This window comes from Vigna unguiculata, chromosome 11 (genome assembly GCF_004118075.2).
Source record: "Vigna unguiculata cultivar IT97K-499-35 chromosome 11, ASM411807v1, whole genome shotgun sequence".
In the NCBI taxonomy this organism is placed as follows: Eukaryota; Viridiplantae; Streptophyta; class Magnoliopsida; order Fabales; family Fabaceae; genus Vigna; species Vigna unguiculata.
Genome location: NC_040289.1, coordinates 1,304,411 through 1,316,905, shown reverse-complemented (window position 1 = coordinate 1,316,905; position 12,495 = coordinate 1,304,411). Strand labels below are relative to the sequence as shown.

Genomic DNA, 12,495 nt, shown 5'->3' with positions numbered 1-12,495 from the left:
CATGAAACTTCCGCAAATATAAAAAATAAAAATCAGTAAAATAACAAAATATCTTACATCATTCCATGTTCGACACGCAAATGTATTGTTTAACAAACAAACCTTTTAATATAGTAATGCAAATGTATTGTGCAACTTGATCATTTAATTACAATACTAGCTTGACTACTTTCGTAATAGTTGTTCTTAAAATATATGATTAAAATTTAAGAATTATTGTTTGACTAGACTAAGCACAGCATCGAAGAAGAAAATGTTGATCAAATATGTTATTGTTTGTTCCATGACTCCATAAACCTGTCTTGCACTGAGTCATTGGCAAAAGCTGATCCAGCACTCGAATCATTCATCTTTGTCTTAGCATGGCATTAGAACTTGTTGGTGGTACTCTTCTTTCTGTTTTCCTTAATGTTGCATTCGAGAAGCTAGCTTCTCCCCAAATTCTCGATTTCTTTCGTACAAGAAAGCTTGATGAGGAGTTGCTGAACAAGTTGAAAACCAAGCTGAACTCCATCCATTCTCTGGTTGATGATGCAGAGAGAAAGCAGTTCACGAATCCACATGTCAAAAACTGGTTGCTTGAGGTCAAAGATGCTGTCCTTGATGCAGAGGATCTCTTGGATGATTTACAAATGCTCTACAAAAGACAAGTGGATGCTGATTCTGAATCTCAAACCTCTGCATGTTGTACGTTCAAGGTACTCAATTTCTTCAAATCTTCTCCTATTAGTTCCTATAATAAGGAAATTGAGTCTAGGATGCAAAAAGTCCTCGACAAACTAGATACTCTCTTAAGTCAAAGGGGTAATCTAGGATTAAAAACAGTTAGGGTTGTTGGATCTGGGTTGAGCAATGAACTGCCACAGAAATCACAAACAACATCGTTGGTTGTTGGAACTGATATTTATGGCAGAGATGATGATAAAAAACAGATCGTTGACTGGCTGATATCTGACACCAACAATTCTAACCAGCCATCAATACTTTCTATTGTAGGAATGGGCGGAGTGGGTAAGACCACTCTTGCTCAACATGTATTCAATGACCCAAATGTGGATGAGGCTAAATTTGATGTCAAAGCCTGGGTTTGTGTTTCAGATGAATTTGATGTTTTCAAAGTATCAAGAGCAATTCTTGAGGCTATCACAAAATCAACTGATGATAGTAGAGATCTAGAGATGGTTCACACAAGATTAAAAGAACAATTAACTAAGAAGAAATTTCTTCTTGTTTTGGACGACCTTTGGAACGAAAACAAACCTAAATGGGAAGAACTGCAGAAGCCACTAATGTTTGGAGTCCAAGGGAGTAAGATTATTGTGACCACACGTAGCAAGGAAGTTGCTTCTACCATGCGGTCAGAAGTTCACTCCCTAAAGCAATTACAAGAAGATGATTGCTGGAACTTATTTGTTAAATATGCATTTAAAGACGATGATACTCAACAAAATCTAGAATGCACAGAGATTGGCAAGAAGATAGTTGAAAAATGTAAAGGACTACCTCTAGCATTGAAAACAATGGGAAGTCTATTATACAACAAATCATCTGTTTCAGAGTGGGAAAGTGTGTTCCAAAACGAAATATGGGAATTTTCACAAGAGCGTTGTGATATTATCCCTGCTTTAGCACTGAGCTATATCCACCTTCCTTCTCATCTGAAGGTCTGCTTTGCTTACTGTGCCTTGTTTCCCAAGGATTATGAGTTTAAGAAGGAGCATTTGATGCACTTGTGGATGACTGAAAATCTCCTACACTATCCTTCAGAAAATTTTTGCAAACAATACTTCAATGATCTACTATCAAGATCCTTCTTTCAACAATCAGGTGAAAAGGAAGAAGTATTTGTGATGCATGACCTTTTAAATGATTTGGCAAAATATGTTGGTGGAGGCATATACTTTAGGTGGGAAGTTAATCAAGAAGGGAAGATACAAAAAGTAACTCGTCATTTTTCAGTTGAAGTTGGATACAATCAGTATTTTGATGGGTTTGGAACCTCATGCAACACAAAAAGGTTACGTACATTTATGTCGACAGGTAGGACAGATGATTCTTTTTTCAAGTGGGGTGTCAATATATCGATAGATGAATTTTTCTCCAAGTTTAGGGATTTACGAATTTTATCTCTGTCTCATTGTTTTAACATCAAAGTGTTGCCTGACTCTGTTGGCAATCTTGAGCATCTCCGATTGTTAGACCTCTCATATACTATACTAAAAAAAGTTTCTGAAAAAATATGTTCACTCTCCCACTTGCAAATACTGAAGTTTAACTATTGTTTGTATTTGGAGGAGTTGCCTTCAAACTTGCATTTACTCACCAATTTGTGTCGCCTTGAATTGATAGTGAATCATTTGAAAAAGTTGCCGTCGGGTTTGGGAAAACTGAAGAATCTTAAAGTAGTCATGGAATCCTTTAATGTTGGGCATGGCAGGGAGTTCGGTATTCAACAGCTAGGAGAGCTCAACCTTGATGGAAGTCTATCAATTAAGGCGCTGGAAAATATTGAGAATTCAGTGGATGCATCAGAAGCATATTTGAAGAATAAAACACTCCTTGTGAAGTTAAAGTTGAGATGGACAAGGAATAGAGACTCTATTGATTCGAAAAAAGAAGAGGAGGTAATTAAGAACCTGCAACCTTCCGAAAACTTAAAGGAATTGGTAATCTTACACTATGGTGGGAAAGAATTTCCAAACTGGCTACATTCATTACTGAACTTGGTGTCCTTAGAGTTGAATGGATGTGACTCTTGTGAACGTTTACCTCCTCTTGGACTTTTGCCATTTCTTGAGGACTTGAATATTATTGGACTTGACGGGATAGTGAGTATTGATGCTGATTTTTATGGGAGCAACTCCTCTTCATTTAAGTCTCTGCAAAATTTGAGATTCTTTAATATGGGACAATGGAAAAAATGGGAATGCAAAGCAGGTATTTTTCCAAATCTTCAAACACTTTATATAAGTGATTGTCCCAAGCTGAAAGGAGAGTTGCCAGAGCAACTTGTTCCTCTGAAAAAATACAAATTACAGAGTGCCAACTACTTGAGGCTTCCGCTCCAAGAGCTCTAGATTTAATTGCTTTAGATTGTGGAAAGTTGCATTTGGACTGGGCTACCATGAAAAGTCTCATAATAGAAGCATCATTGCTAGAAATTGTTTGGTCTGACACTATTGAATATTTGCACATTAACTGGATGTCAATAAGTGATTATTGTGTCTCTCTAAAGATCTTTCCATTGGATTCCCTCCCAAGACTCAGGAAGTTGTATCTCGGTAGGTTTCCTAATCTGGAGATGATTTCACAGGATCACGTTCACAATCATCTGGAGGATATGACAATCAAAGAGTGCCCTAAATTTGAATCATTGCCTGCAAACATGCATACGTTGCTTCCATCTCTCAATGAACTACTCATAGAAGACTGTCCAAAACTTGAGTCGTTTCCTGCGGAAGGTTTGCCATCAAATTTAAAATTTATGAAACTCAATAATTGCTCTACACTACTTGTTGACTCATTGAATGGAGCATTCAGAGACAATCCTTCACTCGAAAGATTGTCCATTGAAAAAGTTGATGCAGAATGTTTTCCTAATGAAGGTTTGCTTCCACCCTCTCTTACTCATCTAACCATCATTTATAGTCCAAATCTAAAAAAACTGGACTATAAGGGTCTTTATCAACTCTCATCTCTTCGATCATTGACTCTCAGTAACTGCCCCAACCTTCAATGCTTACCAGAGGAAGGCCTTCCAAAATCAATTTCAAATCTTCAGATAAGTTGGTGTCGTTTGCTGAAAAAGCGTTGCCTTAAAGAAAGAGGCGAAGACTGGGAAAAAATTTCTCACATTCAAACCTTGTATATACGGTAGTGATGGGTTTGTTTTAAATAGTAATGTATTTGTTCGGCAACAATTTATTTTGTTTTTGAATATGTATCAACTATTTTTCTCTTTTGCTGGTACTCTCTGCATAAAGCTTCTAACAATTCATTCACCCATTCCATCAATTTATTTTAACATCATAATTATTAAGCCTCTCTCTTTATACACTACTAGTCTTTCTACCCGTGCAACGCACGGGTTTTTTTAAATGTAATATTTTTGATAATAGGAATTGATTTTGTAATATTTATTAACTTCTAAGGTTATAATACAATTTCTTTAAAAAAATATCAATAAAAGAAGACCAAATTACATACCTATAATCTGTTTTTGATTAATCAACTTGATAACTTGCTTTGGTACACAAATTTGATTACTTCTTAAATCAGCATGATGTTCATTGTAAGCCTTGGACTTTACGCAATACATCCTGCATTGAACAACAAAATTATAACAAATATTTTAATTACAACAATAGATCATGCATCTATATTTATACAAACTTACAAATTAAAAGAAAATTAGAAATGACATACCTCTAATGTGTTCATTGTCAAAGAGTTTCAAAAATTTCTTTGTAGACAACATTTTTCGTTGTGTTTGTGATATTTCCATTTTCATCCAATATAAGTATTTTCAATCCTCGCTTGGTTTTCACTCTAGAAATAGCAACATATAGTTGGCCATGTGTGAATACAGGTTGTGGAAGATAAAGTCCCACTCTAGAAAGTGTTTGTCCTTGACTTTTGTTAATTGTCATTGCAAAGCATAATGAAATTGGGAACTGTCTTCTTTGGAATTTGAAAGGCAATCCTGAATCAGATGGCACTAAATCCATTCTTGGAATAAAAATCTTGTCACCAATGTTTTTTCCAGTAATTACAGTTGCAGAGATTACATTTTTACCCAAATGGTTGACTTGCAATCTTGTGCCATTGCAAAGACCTTTTGCTTGATCAATATTTCTCAGGAGCATAATTGGCACACCTGTTTTGAGCTTGAGTTTATGATTTGGTATCCCTGAACATTTGATATCATTTAAAAATTCAGATGTAAACCATTCAGATTGAACTTCATCTTGTTCATCAGATTGGCAAGGTGTATCTGAACTTAAATAAGTCACCTCTTCACCACCTAATAAAGACAACATGAAATCATTGACTTGCTCTACAGAATCATTAGTTGGGCACAAGATTGCTCCATCATCAAAATAATTTGGATTCATCATGTTAACCACAAATTGAGGATAGACAAATTCAACCAATGACAATAAAGGTACATCTGTATTTATAATAAGCAGCTCTTGTGGAATTTCTACCATGCACTCACCATTCTCATTTACATCCATTTTGCCATCTCCAATTTTCAATATCCAATCAGCAAATTCTTTGATATCATTGGCTGTTTGATTATCTGTTGTAGTACTTAATCTCATGTTCTTGGACAGTTTGAGCACTTTACAACAATTCCATAACTCTGAATAGTTGATTGCTGATTTGATGATATCAAACCTAGATCCTTTCTTTATAACGGGTAGAATTTGTCTGAAGTCACCTCCCAAGACAACTGCTTTGCCACCAAATGGTTTGTCATTATTGGCATCATCAACATTTCGCATAATATCTCTTAGTGTTCTATCAAATGCCTCAAAGCACATTCTATTCATCATTGGTGCTTCATCCCAGATAATTAAATTGGTTGCCATCAGAAGTTTAGCACGGAGAGTACCTTGCGCTATGTTGCAAGTTGATTCCTCATTAATTAACAGTGGGATGCAGAAGGTAGAGTGTGCTGTTTTTCCACCAGGAAGTAGTAAAGAAGCAATTCCACTTGATGCTACGTTCAAAACAATCATGCCCTTACTTCTTAGAGCAGCTGACAATGTCTTCCACATAAACGTTTTACCTGTACCACCATAGCCATATAAAAAGAAGAATCCTCCCTTGTTTGAAACAACTGCTGTCATGATATCCTGATATACATGCATTTGTTCATCATTCAGTGCTTTAAGCAAAATATCATGTTCTTTATTGTATGTACATCTGAAATATCAAGTTGAGGTAATGAAGGATAATCTTTCAAACATCTACCATTTGACATTAGCATTTCTTGTATTTCCATGAGACATATTTTTTGTAATTCAGCCGTCTCAATTTGAAGACCTGCATGAACAAAATAATGCAATTAAAAGATATATTTTTATTGAATTACAAAAATAACAATATAAAATACCTGGTAATCTCATTTCCTTTCTCTTTTGGTACAAAATTCCATCACACAAGATACTCCATGTAGAATTCCAAACTGTATCTGGTTTAGAAATTGTATTCATGGACAACAAAGTAACAAATAATCTTCTAAGTTCATACCCCGAAGCAAATTCACTTGCTTCCTTGATTGCATCAATATATTCTTTATCGTCTGCCAACAATCCCAAAGCATAGCAAGCATCTTGGTATGTTTCATAAAATTTCCCATCAATGGTCTTTATGCTTTCATAATCAATACAACCTTTTTGAATTGTGAGTAATATCCTCAAATAATAAAGTTCTCCAGAGCCCGGAGGAATATAAGTAAGTCTACCAATGTTGTAGCCTTTCTTCCTTGGTTTCCATTCTTTTTCTTTAGCAAACCACACAAATTTGCTTGGAAATTCAGAATAAGTCAATTCTTTTCCTTCTGTATAAACTTTGTTAGCCTCAAACCAAGCTAGAAACATTGTGTTAGCATTTTCGTACCTGTTGCAAATCACATTAATATCATGATATAAGCTTTGTTAGCCTCAAAGCAAGCTAGAAACATTATGTTAGCATTTTCGTACCTGTTGCAGATCACATTAATATCATCATTATCTTTAAACAAAGTTGATTGTTGTCCAGGAAGATGGAATGTCAATCTCTGAACAGGAGGCCATCTGTGATGGATGTCAAAAGCAAATATTCGCCAAGCTGCTTCACATGGTGATAGATACCTACAATCATAATACCTCTTGATCTCATCAATAATGGTTTCTTTGTCACATTGTGCAGAGTTGTTGCTTATTTTAAGAGTAGCTCTGTCAGGACCCTTGTTAACATCATAATTATTAAGCCTCTCTCTTTATACACTATTACCTTTACAATAAATTCTGTCCACATTAAAAGTGGAGAGCACAACCAACAACTCAGAGAAAAAAAAAAGGAGAAAAGGGACGTCAATATATATTTATATAAAAGCATGATTTATTATTTATTGTCAGTGTATATATGAGGATATACCCGAATAGATGGTAAACATCATTTCTTTAGATATGGTGGTAAATTTTAAACATAATTAGATGATGCTGTTTTAAAAAAAAATTGTATTGTCATAAATTTTACATCTTTTTTCTAAAGACTTTAAATTGTGTATAGTTATATTCAATAATTAATTAGTATTTCTCTACATATTCAGATAACTTCAATTTCAACGCTATAGTTATTTTTGTAATAATTAGAATGAAACCCGTAAGCACGGATACTTGTTTTTTCTTTTTTTTTTAACTTACACTAAGAAAATTAATATAATTATTATTATATTTAAATAAATAATTTAAATAAAGATTTCATAATATGAAAAAAAAAACTAAATAATCAATTACAGATATTTTCTTATTTTTATAACAAATTAATTAAAAATAAATAATATTATTTTAATATTGATTTTTTTATGTTAATGCAATGAATTATAGAAAATACAATTAATAATATCAATACTAATTACAATAATGGATTACTAATAATAATACTACTCATAATAATAATAATAAAATAATAATAATAATAATACAAATAATAACAGTATGTGCTCCTCCGTGTTGTACTACACGTCAAAATGATATTAAAAAAAAATAACAAGTAATTGAAAAAAATTAAAAGTCCCATATCTAAAAATAATCAGGATGAAAAGAAAATAATATATATCCCAAATCTAAAAATAAAGAGGATGATTCATCAAATCTATTAGGGTATAACATTGCATTGAAAATATAAGAACTCAAATGTTTTTCTTGGTTTAGGTGAAACTACAATTATTATATAGGATTTCTTGGTTTATGCAATTATGTTAAAATGGGTCTATGTGAATTAAATATTTTTTTCTGTCTCTTATTACAATATTTTTAAATTTTTTAATATTTTTATTTATTATATTTTTTTATATAAGAATGTTTAACATTCTCAATTCAAGTGTTTAATGTAGTGTAAACCTTCATCTACTAGGTTATATAAAATTTATTTTTTTATTATATTATTATTAATTTTTGTTTTATCTGAAGAACTCTTTTATTTTGCAAAGACCACTTTCGTTATCTCTAAACCATGAACTAAGTTAATATTTGAAAAATTTTCTTATATCTCTAAGATATTTTTCAGTATATCAAATCCTTAATTATACATTTATTTTTCTTTGTGGAATTTCATTCGGTAATCTCTCAACTTTTTACTATTACACATTTGATCATTTTTTTTTTAAATATTTTTATTTGTGGTTTATTTTTATCTTGTAGAATACTATTTTGATATTTTATTATATAATTATTTTTATTTTCTAACTCATTATCATAAATGTAATTTTAGCACTATAATTATATAAATAATTTTATTTACTATAATATAATAATTTAATGTAATTGCCATTAACATATATTGAAGTTCAAAAGATAAAAGATCTAAGTTAAAATTTTATTATTATTAATTTAATCTTTGTTCTTTGTATGATTTTGTTCGGTAATTAACAATTGCAATATGAATACCTCAATAAATCAGTCATCAAAGTTTCAATAATCACAGTCAAGTTACTCTTTACATCAGCATGTTTAAGTTCTTTAACTATTTCTTAACCTGTTTAAGTTTGTTACATGGTTATAGTAGTGTACAATTCACTCTGTGGGTTAATAATGATAGCCACTCATTCATTAATGGATGCAGCTGTAGAAGTTTGCGATCTGGGAAAAGACTAAACAATTATTGTTTGACTAACCATCGAAGAAGAAGAAAATGTGGATGAAAGACGTTATTGTCCGTTTGATTACTCCATTAACCTGTCTTGCACCGAGTAATTGGCAAAAGCTAATACAGCACTTGAATAGATTCGGAAAAAGAAGAGAAGGTAATTAAGAATCTACAACCTTTCGAAAACATGAAGGAGTTGGAAATCTTAAATTAGTACAAAAAAAGTTTTTTCCAATTAACCTTAAAATAAATTATTTTTGCTTTGTAGGTGATCTAAACTTTCACCACAAATCAAATCAGAAAACACAACATTGAACATTATTCTAACCACATAAAACGAATTTTAGACTTTAAAATAAAATAAACTGACCGAATAATGCAAGTTTTATGGATGAAGTCTCAACAAATGTTAAAGCAAACTTTACCTTTGAAGGATTAAGCATAGAAAGCCCAAAAGGGGTGGAAGTTCCTAAGGCTGTTAGCAAAATATAAAGCCATTTGAATTCGATAGTAGACAGCAACCAACTTAGAGAAAAAGGAGAAAAGGGACATGAACATAATAAGCACGCTTCAACATAATTACTACTAATAAAAATATAATTATGGTTTGGAAATTTTTTATCATATATCTTAGAAAAATTATCATATATGTGAATTCTGGGATACTTCTTAGTCGAAATACAAAGGTACATTTGTTTAATTCTTTTAAGTAAAAAACATTTTTGTGATAAGATAATTTATTAGTATTTTTTTTTTTACATGTTTAGATAACTTCAATTTCAATGCTATAATTATTTATTTGAAATAAAAACATATACATTTTTCAATCATAACTAAAGTTTTTCTTTCAATTGTAATCTATATAATAAAAGAAAAAAAAAAACGCTTAACCCTATAAGATTATGATTAACTAACCACACTCACATCCTCCGATATTAAAATAGATAATTATCTTTGTTACATTTTTAATAAAACTATGTCCATGTTCTTTCTGGTTTTTAAATAATTAACTTCTTTATATTTTTAATAAATGATAACATTGAAGCAAAAATGTGTCAAACAGTATAAATAATTTAAATACTATCATGAAATGCGCTTGAAATGTCAGATAAACTTAACAAAATTTGGTTAAAAGGACTAAATTCACGCATTTTGGAAGATGAAGGACTAAATTGGTCAAAAATTTTGATGAGGGACTAAACCCAAATTTCGCTCAAACTTGAGGAACCAAAAAACATATTTAACCCATTAATTTATAATTGTTGCATAAATTTTGATATTGTAATCACATATAATTGACAACAATTTATTATGGCAACTATTTTACCATGGGCACATAATTCTATAAATTTTAAATTTCACATGTACTTTATGCTTTGGGTCATCAAATTGCTCTTTTCCACTGTATATTATACCATCAAAGTTATAAAAGTTTAGAAAGTAAGGGTTTGAAGCTTTTATTCCTTTTTCCGCATTAGTTGTACACAACATTTTGTATTCTTTAATATAATATTATTCATCGATATTCTAATTTTGCCCCTCATTAAGTTAAGATAACAGTCCAAACTTGTGAACTTTTGCTCAAAAGTTCTTTTTAACACAAACTTTATGAACAGATCTGTCAAATTTTCATATGAACGAATTATTTTGTATATCTATAAATTATTTTGTATATCTATAAAATCTTTTGGATATCTATATTACATGATTAGTAATTATTGTAAATATTTCTGGCAATATTTATAGCATGAATAACCATAGTGAAAGGCATGGAGCTATTTTTCAATACAGATGTATGAATTGAAAGACCATTAGATGCTTTGAAATATCAAATGATGACATCTTATTTGTTTAGAATTCACATATGTCAAAATTTTAAAAATATCATCATACAAAATATATATATATATATATATATATATATATATATATATATATATATATATATATATATATATATATATATAATTTTCTCTTAGATGCTCATTATGTATCTATTTAAACCTTCCTTCCTCTCAATACTTTTACTGTCCCGTTAGAACCATTGTATTGTATCATTTATTATCGTTCTCGAGTGTATAAATGAGTAAACATCATTTCTTATAAACCATTGTAAATTTTAAACATATTTAGATTATACTGTTTAAAAAAAAATTGTATTGTCACAACTTTTACTTCACTTTTCTAATGACTTTAAATTGTATATAGTTATATTCAAAAATCACGCTTGAACATAATTACTACTAATAAAAAACTATTCATGGTTGGGAATTTTTTATGATATATGTCGGAAAAATCAAATTGAAAAAGTTTGGTCAAGAACACAACCTACAACTTTCTGTATACTGATATTGTTATTCTGATATGAATTCTGGGATATTATTTGTTTAATCAAAGATATATAATTATCTTTTATGATATTGTTATTCTGATATGAATTCTGGAATATGATATTGGAATAATAACTACACTCACACCCTCCAATATATATTAAAAAAGATAATTATATATCTTTCTTACATTTTTTATAAAACTGTGTCCATGTTCTTTCTAATTTTTAAATAATTAACTTCTTTATAGTTTTAATAAATGATATTCTTTTTTTCTTATAATTTTAATAAAATGACATTTATCTTCCTTCTTTTATTTAAAAGTATTATATTAACTTAAATAAAACTATAAAAAAAATAAAACTAATATTTTTAAATATAAAAGTAAAGAAATTTCCATAAATAATTATTTTTTACAAAATAAAATGTCGTTTGAATATAAGGATAATGAAATTTTATTTTAAAATAAAAATATGATGTATTTTTATTTTTTGTTTTACAACGATTTTCTTTTTTTGTCTTCTAAATCAATAACTAAGCACAAAAAACAGTATTTTGAAACTAGAGAGACATATTTAAAATAATAGAAAAATATATATTTTTATCTTTGAAGTATTAGGTCAAATTAGGTAAAATTGAAAATAGTCCCCGAAACTTAATCACCATATTCTTATTCTCTTAAAAGTATTAATTTTGATCTTTATTTTCTAAACATCTTTAAAATCTATCCTAAGTGGTCAACAGTGTTTCACTTGAGCTTCAGCATCCTACTATGACATGTGTATCTACACATATGTAACACGTGTTATTTTTAATTAAAAATTTAAATTTTGAAAATGGAGGCTGCGTTTTAATTAATGACTTTTTAGGAGGTTTTTCTTCAGAGAGAGCCTAGGGACTTCTCAGAAAAGCTTCTCCTTTGTGATGAAAATGAATCTGTGTTGGCTCTTTTGTATGTGTTTTGTTGTTCTTGCTTAGGTTGTGCGTGATTGGAGGGTTATGGAATTGGGATACGAATTTGGAGATGATGAACAACCACACTCTTCTTCTTCTGGAAGTGATCAGAGAAATTCTTCTGAGATTGTCAATGAAATCCCTTTTGTGTTTCAAGTGTGTTTCCAAGTCATGGCTTTCCCTCATTTCCGATCCCTAATTTGGCGTTTCCCATTATGACCTAGCTGCCACACCCCCCTACCCCTAGTCTCTTTATGTTTTGACGAAGAAGGAGAAAACGAAGATGGAGAAGCTTTTCTAAGAAGCCCCTAGCTCTCTTTTTTTGGAAGAAAAAACACTCTAAAAAGTCAAT

General features: G+C 30.5%; 3 protein-coding genes across 3 annotated transcripts; 2 read left to right on the top strand and 1 right to left on the bottom strand.

Annotated features, from left to right (window-relative positions):
• Positions 1-261: 261 nt before the first annotated feature.
• Positions 262-3,139, top strand: LOC114168736 (putative disease resistance RPP13-like protein 1). The gene is made up of 2 exons (XM_028053647.1): positions 262-2,040; positions 2,377-3,139. Exons 1-2 carry the CDS (start codon positions 363-365, stop codon positions 3,075-3,077), a joined length of 2,379 nt encoding a protein of 792 aa, XP_027909448.1. The 5' UTR covers positions 262-362; the 3' UTR covers positions 3,078-3,139.
• LOC114168737 (putative disease resistance protein At3g14460) lies at positions 3,079-4,032 on the top strand. The gene has a single exon (XM_028053649.1). It carries the CDS (start codon positions 3,125-3,127, stop codon positions 3,875-3,877), a length of 753 nt encoding a protein of 250 aa, XP_027909450.1. The 5' UTR covers positions 3,079-3,124; the 3' UTR covers positions 3,878-4,032.
• Positions 4,033-4,442: 410 nt separating this feature from the next.
• LOC114169384 (ATP-dependent DNA helicase pif1-like) lies at positions 4,443-8,677 on the bottom strand. Its single transcript, XM_028054525.1, has 6 exons — positions 8,661-8,677; positions 6,711-6,860; positions 6,122-6,627; positions 5,930-6,051; positions 5,618-5,861; positions 4,443-5,455 (listed from the first exon to the last, which is right to left on the bottom strand). The coding sequence occupies exons 1-6, from the start codon at positions 8,675-8,677 to the stop codon at positions 4,443-4,445; spliced, it is 2,052 nt and encodes a 683-aa protein (XP_027910326.1).
• Positions 8,678-12,495: the final 3,818 nt, after the last annotated feature.